The sequence below is a fragment of the Pituophis catenifer genome, unplaced genomic scaffold (genome assembly GCF_029215685.1).
Source record: "Pituophis catenifer annectens isolate HBS135680 unplaced genomic scaffold, rPitCat1.0.hap2 SCAF_2, whole genome shotgun sequence".
In the NCBI taxonomy this organism is placed as follows: domain Eukaryota; kingdom Metazoa; phylum Chordata; class Lepidosauria; order Squamata; family Colubridae; genus Pituophis; species Pituophis catenifer.
This window is the reverse complement of record NW_027256882.1, coordinates 183913526-183932785: the sequence shown is the minus strand read 5'-3', so window position 1 is coordinate 183932785 and position 19260 is coordinate 183913526. Positions and strand designations below refer to the sequence as shown.

Below are 19260 nucleotides of genomic sequence, written 5' to 3'. Positions count from 1 at the left end.
TCTTGACTAAAATACTACTTCAATTATAGATGGCTGATACAAGAAGGATTAGTCCTAACGTGGCAATAGCAAAGATATAGAATAGATACAATGGATAAAGCTAAAGCATTTTATGCAGAATTCCTCAAAGGGAAAGAAATGGAACCAAAAAAGGCGGTCCCACTAATAGAACTCCAAGAGGAGAAGTTAGCAATGATTGAAAAAGCGGACGGAGCAGTAGGGTGTATTGTGGAATGCAAAGAACAACGTGAACTGAGATCTACTAGAACAATAAACCCTAATTATAAAATATGAATATGGAAGAGAAAAAATTGATCTCAATTAATATAAATGGACTTAATTTAGCTATCAAAAGAGGAAAGGTATTTCACAAGTTAGAGAAATTAAAGTTTGATATAATCTGTCTGCAAGAAGTACACATTAAAAAGCAACATGAACAGTTACTGGTGCAGCCAAAACTAGGGAAAATCTTTACTTCATTGCCACAATGTAAGAAAAGAGGAGTTGTCTTATATATTAGAAATACAATTCAAGCGGAGCAAATATACACAGATGATGATGGAAGAATTTTGATGGTAGAAATAATAGATAATAATATGAAAATACTTTTAATAACAATATATGCTTCAAACAATAATCAAGACAACTTCTATAGAAAGCTACAAATGAAAATAATTGAATTGGACTATGATAATATCTGCATGATGGGAGATTTTAATGGTATAGTGGATGAGAAATTAGATTATAAAACGCACAAGGTAATAAAGCACAGTAGAAAGACCCTTCTGAAATCCTTTTTTAAGATGACAGAGGAAATAAATGTATAAGATGCATGGAGAGAAAGAAATGGAAAAAATAGACAATATACTTTTTATTCTGACAGACACTCATCTAGGTCTAGATTAGATATGATATGGACAACAATGGAATTGACCTCAAATATAGAAGAAATTGAAATAGAAACAAATACCTGGGCAGATCATAACCCGGTGACAGTTAAATGGAAAGGACAAAGGAGAAGATCTAGATGGACTTTAAATAATACAGTTTTAAAAGAAAAGGACTTTGTGCAGAAAATGGCTTTCTTTTTAAAAGAGAATAGAAAAGAGGACACATTGATGCAAAATTTTTGGGATACAATGAAAGCTTATGCTAGAGGTCTGATAATGGACTATACAAGGAAAAGAAATATTAAGAAAAGACAAGCCCATAAAATATTAGAAGATGACTATAAGAGATTTGAAAAGGAACTCCAGAAATTTCCACAAAAGAAGGATATTAAAATAAAAATGAATACAAAAAAACATAAAATGGGGTTAATGGAGAAAACTTTGGCACAAAAAATAAGAAGTGCTAAACAGAATTATTTTGAAGATGCCAACAAACCAGGTAGATGGCTAGCATATAAATTGAAAAAAGAGAGAGAAGCAAGAAAAATAATACAGCTAATGGATGACCAAGGACAAAGTAAATATGGGAATAAAGAGAAGAAAAAAATTATCCAAGATTACTATAGAGAATTGTATGAACAAGAAAACATGAGGAGGAAAATGTTAACGATATCTCCAAAAAGCGACCTACCCCAGATTCCTAAGGATATTGAAGAGATGTTAGAGAGAAATATAACCATGATGGAACTAACTGAAGCAATTAAAAAACAAAAGAATGGGAAGGCACCAGGTCCGGATGGACTGCCTGCGGAATACTATAACTATAATACTATTACAGGAATCCCTGTGTCTCCCACTGTTAGAAGTCATGAAGTCAGGAAACGGCATTGGTCGCGTTGGTTGATGATCTCTGGAGGGCTCAGGACAGGGGTTGCTCCTCTGTCCTGGTCCTATTAGACCTCTCAGCGGCTTTTGATACCATCGACCATGGTATCATGCTGCACCGGTTGGAAGAGAGAGGGGTGGGGGGCACTATGTTACCGTGGTTCTCCTCCTTTCTCTCCAACCGGTGGCAGTCTGTGTTGGCAGGGGAGCAGAGGTCGACCCCGAAGTCCCTCATATGTGGGGTGCCACAAGGGTCAGTCCTCTTGCCCCTCTTGTTCAACATTTATGTAAAGCCGCTGGATGAGATCATCTATGGTTTCGGGGTGAAGTACCACCAGTACGCTGATGACACCCAGCTGTACATCTCCACCCCGGACAACCCCAACGATGCCCTTGAAGTGATGTCCCGGTGTCTGGAGGCCGTGCGGATCTGGATGGGGAGGAACAGGCTCAGGCTCAACCCATCCAAGACTGAGTGGCTGTGGTTTCCGACATCCCGATATAGTCAGTTGACGCCATCGCTGACTATTGGGGGTGAACTGCTGGCCCCCACGGAGAGGGCTCGCAACTTGGGCGTCCTCCTGGATTCATGGTTGTCTTTAGAAGAGCATTTGACGGCTGTGAGCGGGAGGGTTTTTCATCAGATTCGCCTGATTCGTCAGTTGCGTCCCTTTCTGGATCGGGACTCCTTACACACAGTCACTCATGCCCTCGTCACTTCCCGCCTGGACTATTGCAGCACTCTCTACATGGGGCTCCCCTTGAGGAGCACCCGGAGGCTCCAACTGGCACAGAGTGCAGCCGCGCGGGTGGTTACGGGAGCGACATGGCGCTCCCATGTAACACCTCTCCTGCGCGAGCTGCAGTGGCTCCCGGTGGTCTTCCAGGTGCACTTCAAGGTTTTGGTTACCACCTTTAGAGTGCTCCATGGCTTAGGACCTGGCTACTTACAGGACCGCCTACTACCACAAATAGCCTCCCACCAGCCGGTATGCTCTCATAGAGAGGGGCTCCTCCGGGTGCAATCGGCCAAACAGTGTCAACTAGCAGCCCCCAGGGGGAGGGCCTTCTCTGTGGGGGCACCCACTATCTGGAACGAGCTCCCCCCGGAGATACAGAGGATCTTGGATCTGCGTACTTTCCACCGCGCTCTTAAGATCTTCCTATTCCAGCAAGCTGGCCTGGCCTAACCTTTTTCCCCTTGTCTTTTAAATTGAAAATTTTAAATCTGTTTTTAAATTATTGGAGTGTTTTAAATTTGTCTCGGGCTAAATTGTTTAATCTGGTTTTATTTCCGCTTTTAACATAAATTTTGTATTTATGTATTTTATTTTGTGCCTGTTCACCGCCCTGAGTCCTTCAAGAGTAGGGCGGTATATAAATCTAATAAAACAAACAAAACAAACAAACAAATTATGTCATTTTAAACTGGGGCCAAATTAATATATATTCTTTTAATTGTTCTTAATGTTTGTATTGTATGTTTTTATCTGGCTGTACACCGCCCTGAGTCCCTTGGGAGAAGGTACGGTATATAAATTTGAAATAAAATAAAAAATAAAATAAAAGGATGGAAATACCTAAGTCATGGTCAGAAGCATATATTACACTTGTTCCTAAGGAGGATACTGACCCACAACAAATTAAAAACTACAGACCTATATCCCTGCTAAATTCAGACTATAAAATCTTTGCTTCAATACTGGCAGAAAGACTCAAAAGATATTTAAATAACTTTATACATTCTGACCAAAATGGGTTTCTGCCAAAGAGACAGATTAGAGACAACATGAGAATAATTCTGGACACGTTGGAATATTATGAGGCCCATCCTGAAAAGCAAATGGCTTTCATATTTTTAGATGCACAAAAAGCTTTTGATAATGTGAACTGGCGATTTATGTTACTTCAAATGGAACAGATGGGCTTTGGCAGAAAATTCAAGCAGTAGAAGCCATATATCATAAGCAAACAGCAAAAGTAATGATAAATGGAGAATTGACAGATTCTATTGAGATAAAAAAAGATACGAGACAAGGTTGTCCACTGTCCCCTCTGTTGTTTGTATTAACATTAGAAGTGCTAAATAGAAATATCAGAGAAGAAAAAGATATAAAAGGAATGAAAATTTGAAAGGAAGAATATAAATTGCAAGCGTTCGCAGATGACCTGGTTTTTATTCTTGAAGAACCATTAGCATCAATAACTACATTGATAGATAAAATAGGAGAATTTGGAAAAGTAGCAGGTTTGAAGATTAATAAAGACAAAATGAAGATTTTGACAAAAAATATGTTAATAAAACAAAAAGAAGAATTGGCAGAAATATCAAAGATGCAGGTCACAAATAAGGTTAAATGCTTGGGGATATATTTGACAGCAGGATATAGTTTAAAGAGAATAACTATAATAAATTCAAACAACAGATTGGAAACAGACTTGGCGAAATGGGAAAATTTACAATTATCACTGATAGGGAGGATATCAACTATTAAGATGAATCTATTGCCTAGAATTTTATATTTGTTCCAGTCAATTCCAATTAGATTGGGAAAAAATTATTTTGAAGAATTGAACAAAATAGTGTTAAAATACACTGCTCAAAAAAATAAAGGGAACACAAGCAGAAGACATCCAAGATCTGAATGAATGAAATAGCCTTATTAAATAATTTTGTTCGTTACATACAGTAGTTTTGTGTTCCCTTTAGTTGTTTGAGCAGTGTATAAATTACTGTATGTAAAGAACAAAGTATTTAATAAGGCTATTTCATTCATTCAGATCTCGGATGTCTTCTGCTTGTGTTCCCTTTATTTTTTTGAGCAGTATATATTTGGCAGGGAAAAAAGGCAAGGATAAAATTAAAGTTGTTACAAGATGCTAGAATGAGAGGGGATTTTGTTTTACCTAATTGGGAACTTTATTATCAAGCAACAAGTTTGATGTGAATTAAAGAATGGATAATGTTAAGGAATACCAGATTATTGACTTTAGAAGGACATGACTTGTTGGGGTGGCATGCTTTTTTATGGTATAAGGGAACAAAAGCACAGGGGTACTTTAGAAGACACTACATATGAGAGGCTTTGTTATTAAATTGGGAGAAGATTAAAAAACAACATTATTTGAAAATTCCAGTCTGGGTATCAACGATTGAAGCATTTTCGCATTTAACAACATTTAGAAGGGAACAAATTGTTAGACATAGTGAATTATTGGATGAAAAGGGTGAACTTAAATTGAAGCAAGAACTGGAAGAACAAGGTTTAAAGATGAATTGGTTTGCTTATTTGCAAATATATTCTAGATATGATGAAGATTGTAAGAAAGAAGGTCTCTACAACACTTTGACTAATTTAGATAAAATCTTAATAGGTTCTGATGACAATGTAATTAGTCATAGTATGTAATTAAAAAATTGTATGGTTATTTATTAGAGGTAAAATTAGAAGAAGAACAAGTTAAAGAAACAATGATTGCATGGGGGAAAAATTTTGGTTATGGAAATGATTTAGAGAAATGGCAAAAATTATCATTGCAAAATTATAAAATGACAATGTCAACAGCATATAAGGAAAACTTATGGCAAAATATTATGAGACTGTGAACCAGAAATTTGAAAATTTAAGGCAGGAAATTAAAGAAATGATACAACAAAAGTATGACAATTTGCAACAAAATATTGTAACAGTGGCTAATGGTTTTTCAGAAATTGTTATAAAGTTGGATACAAATATTAAATTGCTAGAGTCTAAAATGGAGAAAATTGATAATTTGGACAATAAAATATTAAGAATTGAAAAGGACTTAATAAATATTCGAGATAATAGCTCAGAACTAAAGTCTAAAGAGGAAGCTGGTCACGAGACTTATAATGCAGAAGATATAAAGCAAGGAATTGAAAGAGAGGTTGTAATGCTGCAATACAGGATTACAGAATTTGCGATCAGAATCAGAGGCTTACAGGAAAATAACAGTGATGATTTAAGAAAAACATCTGCTCAAGTTTTGGCTGGGATCTTAAAGGTTCATCCTGAGGAGGTATTTAGTAAAATTAATAAGGCTTATAGAGTGAATTCCTGGATTGCAAAGCAAAGGCAACTGCCTAGAGATGTGGTGATTTATTTTACAGATAAAGAGATAAGAAATGATATTGTGCAAAAATCTTTTAATTCTACTTTACAACTGAATGGGAGAAAAATTTGGATATATGGAATTGCCGCCTAAAATGGTAAGAGATAGAAAGAAATTTGGACTCTTGGTGTCTGAGTTAAGAAGACAAAATATTTTATTCAGGTGGGATGTCCCGGTGGGTATAATACTGAGATATCAAGGAGTAAGATATCAGTTAAATACTGTTGAAAAAGCGGAAGAATTTTATCATAAGGTACTTAAAAAGCAAAATCAACAAGAGACAGAAATTCAAGAAAAGCAGAAGGAGATGGAGACAATGAAGAAACAACAAGTTAAAGAGGTCTCCACAGATGAGCCGCTCTTGGATTCTCTTTCAGAGGTCTCAGCTGGATTATTTAATATAAGAGAGGCGGTTCCGGACCTTAATGCAATGATTTGTCAAGCCACAAACCAGCATGGAAGTCATTCAGTCAGTTGATATACAATTTACAGAACCAGAAAGATCTCAGCCACAAAAGCAAACCCAACAGGATCAAGTTGTACATCAGCAAAACCAAACAGTTGATATACAACCTACAGAAAGGAATTTAGGATGGGGATCCAACCCATAAAAAGTCAAGAAAAGAAGAAGTAGGTCTCACAAATATAAAAACTTTTAAACTAAACAACAGTGCAATGCCAGTTACTTATGAGAGGACTGAACATATGAAATGATAATTGGCAAAGTATTGGTTTATTTTATCCTGAGGATAGGGCAGATCTCTGCAGTGCTGAATTATTTTGGGATGTGAAAAAGGCCTTAGATTGAATGGTTGGAAATATCTTGTTTGTTTTTTTTTGGATTTCCGGATAAATATATTACGTATATGCTGAGTTATATGGCAAGAGATCTACTGGATCGTGGCACGCAGAAGATCTGGTTGTTACCCTATTATGATGGTTGGAACTAATAATCTGGATAAAAGACACCTCCATAAACATTATATGGAATATAATTATAAAGTCACTCGGGTGGTTGTCGGGGTTTTTTTTTTTTTTCTTTCTTCCAATATGAAGATACTTGTTACTGATGGGGGCAGATGGTAATTGAAGATACTGAAAATACTGCTGGAATAAGGATGCGATGTTACCCTAACACGGGCAATGGAGTTTATCATCCAGTTGAAAGATATTACAGAAGATGCTATATGGATTACAAGTTTAAAGTTTTTTTCTTTTAGGATTTTATTTACATAAGGGAATATTTTTCTAGGGGAGTGGGCAGAAGAATAAAGATATTAAGAATAATTGTGGTAATTTTGTAGGAAAGTGGGTGGAGATAGGTTAGGTTATGGATTGTTTAGTTTAAAGAAAAGGGATATTATGTTTAGATGTGAATATATGTAATGAAGGGGGGGAAGGAAATGGGTAGTTGAACTGAACAAGTGTTAAATTAGGATTTATTGAATAGTCTTAGAGTGGAAGTGTGCTTTGAAATGTTATATCGTATGGGGGGTAGTAAAAGGGCAGATCACGAGCAGAAATTGTTAAATTGGGAGATATAATAATATTATTATGTTAAATCAGGAGTTAGTAGACATTGTTATAATAGAATCTCACTTTGAAATGCATATTATAGTATAGTATAAGGGGGGTATGATAATTTTATTAGAAAGAAAGGGTCAGTATATGGAGATGGAGTAAGTGGATAGTAAAGCATGATATAATCTGTTATGAATTTGGGTTTTATTATGAAGAAGTCAAAGGGGAAGGGGGGGTGAGGGGGGTTAGGGAGGAGGGGGGGAAAAAAAGGGGGAAAAATTTGTATTTGAAAAACTTTTTCAATTAAAAAAAAACATATAAGGAAAACTTGTATAAGATAATAATAATAATAATAATAATATAATAATAATAATAATAATAATAATAATAATAATAATAATAATAATAATAATAATAATAATAATAATAATAATTTTATTTCTATACCGCCCTTCTCCCGAAGGACTCAGGGCGGTTTACAGCCTGTTTAAAAACACAAGACAAAACAGCAATTAAAATTTAAAATGATTAAATAAATTTGGCTCAATTAAAACCCCAGAAATTTAGAATACCCCAATTTAAAACTATTATGTTGATAGCCCAGCCTGGCGGAACAACAGGGTCTTCAGTGCGCAGCGAAACACCCGGAGGTCGGAGATCTTACGTATTTCCGGGGGCAGTTCATTCCACAGGGCTGGGGCTCCCACAGAGAAGGCCCTCCCCCTGGGTGTCGCCAGCCGACATAACTTGGCCGATGGCACCCGGAGGAGACCCTCTCTGTGGGAGCGGACTGGTCGGTGGGAGGCTATTGGTGGCAGAAGACGGTCTCGAAGGTACCCGGGCCCTATGCCATGGAGCGCTTTAAAGGTGGTAACCAACACCTTGAATCGCACCCGTAAGACCACTGGGAGCCAGTGCAGCTCGCGCAGGAGGGGTGTCACGTGGGCACAACGAGTTGCACCCATAACCACCCGCGCGGCCGCATTCTGGACCAGCTGGAGCCTCCGAGTGCTCTTCAAGGGGAGCCCCATGTAGAGAGCATTACAATAGTCCAACCGGGAGGTAACAAGGGCGTGAGTGACCGTGCGCAGGGCGTCCCGGTCCAGAAAGGGCTGCAACTGGCAGATCAGGCGAACCTGATAAAAGGCCCCCCTGGCCACGGCCGTCATATGCTCTTCTAAAGACAGCCGTGCGTCCAGGAGGACACCCAGATTGCGACCCCCTCCGTGGGGGGCAAAGATTCACCCCCAATAGTCAGCGATGGCACCTGCTGACTATATCGGGGCGCCGGAAGCCACAGCCACTCAGTCTTGGAGGGGTTGAGTCTGAGCCTGTTCCTCCCCATCCAGACCCGCACGGCCTCCAGGCAGCGAGACATCACATCAAGGGCATTGTTGGGGTGGCCCGGGGTGGAGATGTACAGCTGAGTATCATCAGTGTACAGATGACACTTCACCCCAAAACCACGGATGATCTCACTCAGCGGCTTCACATAAATGTTGAACAGGAGGGGCGAGAGGACTGACTCTTGTGGCACTCCCCATGCGAGACGCCTCGAGGTCGACCTCTGTCCCCCTGCCAACATAAACTGCGAGCAGTCGGAGAGGAAGCAGGAGAACCTTGGTAGTACAGGGGTTTAAGGCACCCTGTTATTAAGCTGGTTATTAAGACCAGCTGCCTGCAATTACTGCAGGGTTCGAATCTCGCCAAGGCTCAAGGTTGACTCAGCCTTCCATCCTTTCTAAGGTAGGTAAATTGAGGACCCAGTTTGTGGGGGCAATAAGCTGACTTTGTATAAAATATACAAAAGGATGAAGGCTATTGCTGAGCACATTGTAAGCCGCCCTGAGTCTTCAGAGAAGGGCGACATATAAATCAAATTAAAAAAAAAAAAACAAAAAACACCGCAGAACGGTGCCCCCTATTCCTAACCCCCTCAACCGCTGCAGCATGATACCATGGTCGATGGTATCAAAAGCTGCTGAGAGATCTAATAGGACTAGGACAGAGGAGCAGCCCCTGTCCCAAGCCCTCCAGAGATCATCCACCAACGCGACCAATGCCGTTTCTGTGCTGTACCCCTGCCTGAAGCCCGACTGGTACGGGTCTAGGTAGATAGCTTCATCCAGGTGCCGGGGAAGTTGTCGTGCCACCGCGCTCTCAACAACCTTCGCCACAAAACGAAGGTTGGAGACTGGACGATAGTTGGCTAATTCAGCCGGGTCCAGGGAAGGCTTCTTGAGGAGGGGCCTCGCTACCGCCTCTTTCAAGGCGGCAGGAAAGGCACCCTCACTCAGAGAAGCACTTACAATCCCCTGGAGCCAGCCTCGTGTCACCTCCCGGGAGGCCAGTACCAACCAGGAGGGACACGGGTCCAATAAACACATGGCGGCACTAATCTTACCCAGAACCCTGTCCACATCCTCGGGAGTCACAGGATCAAACTCCTCCCAGATAACATTCTCAAGACCTGCCCTCGTCTCCTCCCGTGGACTCTTCCAATCGGAGTCCAAGCCATCCCGAATCCGAGCGACTTTATTGTGCAGGAATTGCACAAAATCCTCAGCACGACCCTGCAAGGGATCTTCCCGCACTCCCCCCCGAAGAAGGGAATGGGTCACTCTAAACAGGGCGGCTGGGCGGTTCTCTGCAGATGCAATAAGAGCGGAAAAATGGTTAGATTTTGCCGCTTTTATTGCCACTAGATAGGTCTTGATATAAGATCTCACCTGTGTCCGGTCGGAATCGGATTGACTAGTCCTCCAGATGCTCTCTAGGCGTCTTTTCCGACGCTTCATCTCTCTCAGCTCCTCAGAGAACCAAGGAGCCAATTGAGATCGGCATCGGGTCAGAGGCCGCAAAGGCACGACGCGGTCCAAAGCTCCAGCGGCCGCCCTTTCCCAGGTGGCCACCAGCTCTTCAGTCGAGTCGTGTGTTAGAGTTTCAGGAAACGGCCCAAGCTCCGTCAGGAACCTTTCGGGATCCATCAGGCCCTGGGACGGAACCATCTAGTCGGTTCCGTCTCCCTGCGGCGGGGGCAGGCGGTAGGAAAGTCTAATTGAAGGAGCGAATGATCTGTCCATGACAAGGGTTTGATATCTAGGTCCCCTCTACCAAGATCATTCAACCACTGACCAGAGACAAAAATCAAGTCCAGAGTGTGTCCCCCTATGTGAGTGGGGCCTTGAACTAACTGGGTCAGGTCCATGGCCGTCATGGAAGCCATGAACTCCCGAGCCACCTCTGACGCCTCACCCGCGGATGGAAGGTTGAAATCCCCCATGACAATAAGTCTGGGTATCAACCGCCACCCCGGCAATGACGTCGAGTAGCTTGGGCAGGGTCGCTGCCACGTGGCAGGGAGCCAGGTACGTAGTCAGCAAACCCATCTGCACCCCAGGGCCCCACTTCACACAAAGGGACTCACATCCGGCTATCTGAGGAACAGTGGTCTCCCTTGGACAAAGACTTTCCCTAATAATCACCGCCACTCCCCCACCCCTCCCCTGGGCCTTTGGCTGATGAAATGCACGGAAACCTGGTGGGCACATCTCAACGAGGGGGACCCCCCCCTCTTGGCCCAACCAGGTCTCCGTAATACCTGCCAGGTCCGCATCCCCCTCCAAAATAAGATCACAAATGAGGGGGGCTTTATTAACCACCGACCTGGCATTACACAACATCAGCCGCGGACCCTGGGCCTGAGGCTCTACACAACCCAGGACACGAGTCACGCATTGGGGGCCGGAGTGCGCAATCGCTCGGAGACAGCGTGTGCGCACCCCCGACACTTGATATGACCCCCTGCGCCCGTCATACCTGCCCCTCCCACTCATTATTTCAATTACACAGCCCTTCCTGTTGTCTCCCTGCTTCCCAGTTAAGTTTCCTTTCATGACTCCTCTGCTGCAGCTAATCGACCCATCATCCCACGCGGTCGCTATCTGGACCCCCCCAGGTCCACTTTTACAACCCTCTCCCTCCCTCCCGGGTCCCCTTAAAATTTTCCTTAAAAATTTAGCTAAAAAACCCCTCAACCCCCTCTTCGCTGCATGCCCTCTCTCGGGGTTCCAAAGCCCGTCATCAAGATAGGCCCTCGATAATGTGGAGGGCCAGGCTATCGAGGGAGTCTCGCAGCGCGAGAAGGTCAGCTTTTTGGAGCATCAACCGAACCAAAGATGGGAAAGGAAGGCCAGTCCGGGAGTCTATCATAGTCCAAGGGATAACTGAGCATAAGGTCACAAAATATCCATTTATAGGGCTGGACTCCACTGTCCTCTCACGATAGGGAGAAGGTCCAATGTTCTTTTTCTCCAATGGAGGCTAATAACCAACCATCCTCTCACGACGGCCGGTCCCGTTACGGAAAGTTATCTGGAACAATGTTCTATCCTCTCCGTTGGGATGTAGGAAATCCCTCAGCTCTCTCAAATGGTGCTCAGTCTCCTACCAGCGAGGGCATGAGTGGAACATGGTAAGGGGTCCAAAGTGTCCGAAGTGTAGCAGTTTGTAAACCCCTCCCCCCGTAAGGAGGGGGGAGGCGGGGGAGGGAGGGGGGAAGCAGTATCCCAGAGGAGGGTAACATCTCCTCCTCTGCCGATCTATAAATCCAGGCCGCCTCACCTTAGCTTCTTCCCTTCATCCTTAGCAAACGACCATTGCAGTATTCTGCGGCAGACGCCATCACCGGCACCAGTGTCACCCCCCCCAGCACCATAAACAGATGCATCCAACCAGCGCCGCCAACTAGCCTCCATCGCCAGCACCGCCTTGGCTCTGTTGCTTTGGGGGGGAGGGGGGAGGGCATCGCCCCATGGCTGCTCGTACTACCGCCGGAGCCGCCATCCCCCTCCAACCCCCTTCTTAGATGGAAAAATAAAGACCGCAGCCAGATGATTCCCTGCGGCCACACCAAGCTGCTCCCACCATCGCTGCTACCGCTGCTGCCGTAAAGATGTTTTACAGGTGGCATTTACCCCCGACGAGAATAGCCAAAATGTTCAAGAATAAATCTGAAAAGTGTTGGAAATGTCATCAGACACCGGGCTCACATTACTATATGTGGTGGACATGTGTAGAAGCTAAAAGGTACTGGACTAAAATCCACACGTGGTTGGAAAAAATGATAAAAAAACACATAGACTTTAAACCAGAGATTTTTTTATTAGGAATTATACCAGAAACATACAATAGAGAATTGAGATATTTGATTGTGAATGTATTGACAGCGGCTAGAATTGTGTTTGCTAAAAACTGGAAAAATGAGAAAATGCCAATGCGAGATGAAGTTATTAAGAAAATCATGGAATGTGCTAAAATGAGTAAATTGACATTTGAAATTAGAGAACAAGAAGATAAACAATATTATAAGATATGGGATTTATTTTACCAATGGCTAGATAATAAAACATGGAAATGAAATATGAAATATAAAATGAATGTTAAAATATAATATGTGAAAATATATTTTTTTTGGAATGATGCCATTGTTGAATAAATGATAAATGAGAATAATGATATAAAGATATATATCAGGTTGATAGCATGATAATTAGTAAAATATGATTATGGGGAAGAAGCACAAGGGATTTGTAACCGATTGACACACTGCTTGAAATTGTAATGGATGAAGGATGCTTTATGTTTTGTTTGTTTAAAAATAAAAAATTTTTGTAAAAAAAAGAAAAGAAAAAAAAAGAAAAAATCATGAAAAAAAGAAAAAGAAGAAACAGAAGCTAATGCACGATGAAAAAAAATTAAAAATAAAAATTAATGAACAGTTATCCTTCTTCAGGCTCTTCTTGCCTTAATCCAAGTTCTCTTATATTTTAATCGAACCACATGCAAACAGAGAAAAAAAAACAGATCCAAAGGTCTTATCCAAGCATTGTTCCCACCAACAAGTGGTAAACAAAAGCAAGGAAGAAAAAAAAGAATAAAAAGAAATAAAAACAACAATTCCAAAACGATATACTTCAAAGGACTCAAGAGAGCAAATAAAAAGTAAAAAAAAAATAAAGTTCAAAGAATAAAAACAAAGTCAGCAGACCAATCTCTTCTTTCCTTTCTAGTATGTCTCTCTCTCTTAAACATCTGTTTTCTTATCAGTCTATCCAGGGTTGTCAAGGTCAACTTTAAGTCTTATAGTCAATTCAAAGTCTTTTCTCTTATGACACTAGATGGCACTGCAGTATATTTCATTCAGCAAAACTAAACAGTTTCAAACTTCAAGTCTTTTAAACCATTTCTATTCAATTCAAATTCATTTATAGTCATTCCATCTTTCTCAAAATAATCAATCTTCTATCTCCTCTTGATTTCAAATCTGCTCTTTCAAATCAATTCCCAGTTACTTTTTTTAAAAATTCATTCAACTTTTTTTTCCCTTGGACTTTTTCGCTTTCCTCACTGCTCCAATACCGGAAGTGGAAAGCCAACACACACCCACTCTCCTTCCTCGCTTTATGCCACTTTTCCACTCTGTATTAATTCCAAGTGGGTATGAAAATAAACTTTTATCAATAAAGCCAGGTTCTCACCCAGATGATGCACTCTGTCTTTGCTTTCTCTGTTCCATTGTGACCACCCCAGCTTTTTTTTCTAAAAAAGTTTTTTATTTTTATTTTTCATAAACACATTTACATGTACAGTAATTTATTCATCATTTTTCATTCATCTTATCTTTTAACTTTCATTTTTAATTTTTACTTTTTCGGGGCTGCTTTTTTACCATTTATCTTTACTTCAACCTTTGTTCTTCTCCTCCCCTTCCTTCCTCTTTCTCCTCCTACTTCTTTCTTCCTCTCCTTCTCTTTCCTACTTCCCCTTCCCTTCCTCCATTCCTCTCTTCTTCCCCCTTCTAACCTTCTCTTCTACTCCTCTTTCCCCTCCCTTTTCTTCCTCTCTTTTTCCCTTTCTTTCTCCCTTCCTCTCTCTCTACTCCTTCCCCTCTCTCTTGTTTCCCTTTTCAGTTCAATCTAAAGTGGTATTCAAGCAGCCCCGATTTTCTAATTATCTTTATTCTCATTTCAATTTCTTATTCAATTAATATTTATTTTAATTTTATCATTTGTGTACATTTTTATAATATCTCACTTTTTTCCCCTTTTACCCCCCCTCCCCTTTCTCCTTTTACTTGGCATCATCTGGGTATCTATTTTTTTAAATTGTTTTCTCCCATCTGTTCTTTATCTATTTTATCTCTATACTCTTATTCATATTTCCTTTCTAACCAATCATAAAATTTTTCCCATGTCTTGAAATACATCGATTCTTCTTTATCTTTTATTCTCAATGTTAATCTATTCATTTCTGCACATTCTAAAATTTTCTTTATAATTTCTCCTTCCAACGGGATTTTATCTGCTTTCCAATTTTGTGCAAATACAATTCTAGCCGCTATTTTTATATTAATAATCAAATATGTATCTTCTTTACTGTAATTCTCTGGTAAAATTCCCAGTAAGAATATCTCTGGCTTTAGCTCTATATGTTGCTGCAACATTCCCTCTAACCATGTTTGTATTTTCACCCAATAATGTTTTGCTTCTTTACACAACCACCACATATAATAGTATGATCCCGGCAACTGGTGACATTTCCAACACTTAGCTGATTTATCTTTAAACGGCTTAGTTAATCTTTCTGGTGGCATATTCTATCTATAAAACATATTATACAAATTTTCTTTATAAGCTGTTGCCATTGTTAATTTATAGTTTCTTTCCCAAAGTTGTTGCCATTTCTCCAATTCTATGGTGTATCCAAAATTCGTTGCCCATGCTATCATTGTTTCTTTTACTTCTTCATCTTCTAGTCTGATCCACAATAAATAATTATATAGTTTCTTAATCATTTTCTCATTGTTCCTGTCAATATTTCATCCAGTTCTGATTTCCCCAAGTTAAAGCCATATTGTCTACGATCTGCTTCATATCTTGATTGTATTTGCAGTCTTGTATACCAATCTATCTCAGTCCCTTGACTCTCTAGTTTTTGTTTTTGTTTCAGTTCTCCCCGATCTGTCAAGATGTCCTTATATCTAACAATATTCCCCATATTCACAATATTGGTATGTCACGCTTCTATTGTAGAAAGCCACATTGGTATATTCAGATAGTGTTTTTCTTTCACTCTCTCCCTCACTGATAACAAACCATTTCTTACCTAATGTCTTTGGAAATATCCATGTATCCTTTGTTTCCCGTACCATTTATACCACTTTTCCACTCTATTAATTCCAAGTGGGTATGAAAAGAAACTTTTATCAATAAAGCTAGGTTCTCACCCAGATGATGCACTCTGTCTTTGCTTTCTCTGTTCCATTGTGACTGCCCCAGCTTTTTAGCGGCTCCGTACGCTTTCTCAGAAGCAAGAAGCTTCTTCCGACTAACCAGGGAATTTGCAATTTCCCTGTGTTAATCAGTCTGTGCTTCTCTTGTTCACCATCCCTACGAGATTGTTTAGGTCAATTAAGACCCCCAAACAGCTGAGATATCAGCGGTTCTCTGGGAGCCCCTGAAGAACATGTCGTCTTGCTGGCCACACCTCTTCGCGTCTCAGCTTTTTTTTTTTAATTTGATTTATATGCTGCCTTTCTCCAGAGACTCAGGGCGGCTTACAATGTGTTAAGCAATAGCCTTCATACTTTTGTATATTTATACAAAGTCAGCTTATTGCCCCCCACAAACTGGGTCCTCAATTTACCTACCTTAGAAAGGACGGAAGGCTGACTCAACCTTGAGCCTGGTGAGATTCGAACTTACAGTAATTGCAGACAGCTGGTGTTAATCACAATGCTATCAGTCTGCTGAGCCACCAGGCCCTTTGATGTCTGGACAGCTTTGATGTCTGGACTGCACTCCAGTTGCAATCAGACTGCTGAGTCCTGAGATTGCCTGATTGGAAATAATCTCTGTGTCTCTTTGGGTCGCTTGTAGCAGGCTTTCTTCGGATAGCCCGCCCTTTGCCATGGTTGCCTGAGTTTCTCTCCAAGCACCCCAGATATCGGGGAGCAATTGGAGACCCTAGGATTCAGGAAGCCTGGTAATCTTGATTGATTTAAAAAGACTAGCTGTCACAAATGCCCTAATTAACTCATCAGCCTTGAGCCAAGTTTCAAAAGAAATCCAGTTATTTATTAGGAACAACATGTCGACAGCTTCCCAAGTGTAGTCGACTCTGCCGCACATAATTTGCAGCTCAACTGTGACCCTGTTCCCCCCCCCCCCTCAGGCTGTGTCATAAATCACATTCTCCAATGAGGACTTTTGTGGGCTGTAGAAACCAGCCTCACAAACTGGCTCTGATAATCTGAGATCCAACCTTGGAAGAAGGTATGCAAGGAATGTGGCTGCTGAATTGCTCCGTCAGTTCTCTCCCCTTTCTGCCCATGGCAACTCGAGAGCAGACTAGAAATGCTTTGCGAGTTGACACTTTCTCTGGAAACAACATCATTCCTCAAACCTCCTGGTGGGTTCCAGGTAGAGTATTATTGTGAGAATTAGCTTTATGTTAACTGTCCCACTCAGTGCATACATTTTTGTTTCTAAGAGTATAATTTACTGATCAGTTATGGATACGGAAATAGTGAAATCAATTCTAATGATTTTGCATGCAAACAGCATAGTTAAATGTTCCCCTTTTCCCTGGCCCTCCCTTTGTCACTTTATTCCATCCAATCAATTATGTTCACTTTGTTTGGGGAACAGACTCTGGTGAACTTTCCCAGCCGGTGACCATGGAATGCTGGTATGACCATGGAACACTTCGGAGTCAGTGCCCTTGCATTCCATTACCTATTCCATTACCAAGGGTATTCCATTACCAAGGGCATTCCAGTGCCCTTGCATTCCATTACCCTCTCCCTATTGCTTCTTGTCTGACTGTGAGCAGGGTTTGCGAATCGAGCCAGGACAGGATATGCCTGGATTATTATTAACAATCATTATTATTATCAAATTTATTTGCTACCCATCTCATAGTTCAAAGTGACTCTTGAGTGGGTATTGTGGAGAAATTCTTTGGCAAGAAAACCAGCCACTTTCAGGAAAGTAGTCCCTTTTAGAGCTAGGAACATGGCTAGGAGTCATGGTGGTGCAGTGGCTAGAATGCAGTACTGCAGGTTAATTCCGCTTCACAGTTGACTGCCAGCAGTTTGGCAGTTCGATTCTCACCGACTCCAGGTTGACTCAGCCTTCATCCTTCCAAGGTTGGTAAAATGAGGATCTGGACTGTTGAGGGCAATATGCTGACTCTAAACTTCTTAGAGAGGGCTGTAAAACATAGTGAAGTGGTACATAAGTCTACGTGCTATTGCTATTTACATGCTATGTTTTGGGTAGAAGTTGGTGAGATTTATAGGTGCAATTATTAGTTTCTGTAGGGATGAGCCCCTCTCATTAGGTACAAAGGCCGTAACTATTTAAGTATTTTTACTTAGTAATAAGAGTAAAGGTAAATAAGTAAAGAATAAAGGTAAAGAATAAATAAGGGTAAAGGAAAATAAATGAAGTTTATTTTTGCCAGTTTAATATACTAGCATGTTAATATTTTGATAAAATTTGTGGCTTCCCAATTATATTAAAATCTCTAATTGCTGGCAAGCTGGTTGCATATGAGCTTCTGCTACAAAGGTAAGCAATTGCAGCATCCAAACAGTTGCAGATCATGTCTGTCTCGAGGGAGAAGTTTGTCACAGAGAGCAGGCACTGTATCCGCAAAACAGTTTCAATCAGCTATACTTTTTTGTTTAAAAAGATCAAATAGGGAGGAAAAATGTAGCTTCAAGAATACTAAAGAATTATTTCCTCCAGGACAAATAAATCTTGAATGTTATCTTTTCCTTATCTAGAATTATTTTGGGGATGTGTACTATGGAGTTGGTGAGGAAGAGAAACCACAATTTGAAACTGAAGAAGGAATTGACGGTATGTTGGGATATCTTGGAGCAAGGGAAAGTTGCTATTCATGGGAAAAAACAGGTATTTTGGGAATTAATATAAGGAGTGCCAGGGTTCCAACCAACGCCCTAATTAAAACATGAATCTCAAACTGAGGTTCAAAAGAAATCCAGTTATTTATTAGGAGTGTCATGATGGCATGTACCAAGTGAAGCCAACTCTGACCTCACTTAATTTGCACCTTGGCTCTGACCCTGACAGCTTTCCCCCTCCCCCCAAGATGTGTCATCAGTCACATTCCCCAACAATTTCGCAGGTTGTAGAAGTCACTCCCTCCAGCTACTGTGGATCTCCATGGAGATGACCTTGATTTTTGCCAGCTGAAATATGCTTTGTTTTGACTGAGGGGCAAGCTCCTCGATACAGCTGCGAGGCCCGATTCCCCATCCCCCTGCCTATGGCAATTTGGGAGCAGGTTAGGGAAGCTTTGCGAGTTGACAAGGAGTTTCTATTCAACTCCATAACCTGGAGGACAGACTCCTTGGAAAAAAATGATAATTTTTAAAAGGGACCATCACAAAATTAAGTATATGGCAACACTCTGTGCATAGAACAGCTGATTGGATTCTCCATGCCTGAGATGACACATGCATGGAACCTTGGTGGTGCAGTAGTTAGAATGCAGTATTGTAGAATAACTCTGCCCACAGCTGGGAGTTCTAGCCTGACTAGATCAAGATTGACCATCCTTCTGAGGTTGATAAAATAAGGACCTGAATTATTGGAAGCAATATACTGACATTGTAACTGCTTAGAGCACTGGTTCTCAACCTTCCTAATGCCGGACCCTTTAATACAGTTCCTCATGTTGTGGGGACCCCCAACCATAAAATTATTTTCATTGCTACTTCATAACTGTAATTTTGCTA

The 19260-nt window shown here is 40.9% G+C and overlaps 1 protein-coding gene across 2 annotated transcripts in view; it reads left to right on the top strand.

The window, feature by feature from the left end:
• The window catches only part of KRI1 (KRI1 homolog), a 106699-nt gene that overhangs the window by 59046 nt on the left and 28393 nt on the right, over positions 1-19260 (top strand). For both annotated transcript variants that reach the window (XM_070938295.1, XM_070938296.1), the window contains one exon: positions 18283-18358. In XM_070938295.1, coding sequence (XP_070794396.1) covers positions 18283-18358 — 76 coding nt within the window. The remainder of the gene's footprint in view (positions 1-18282; positions 18359-19260) is intronic.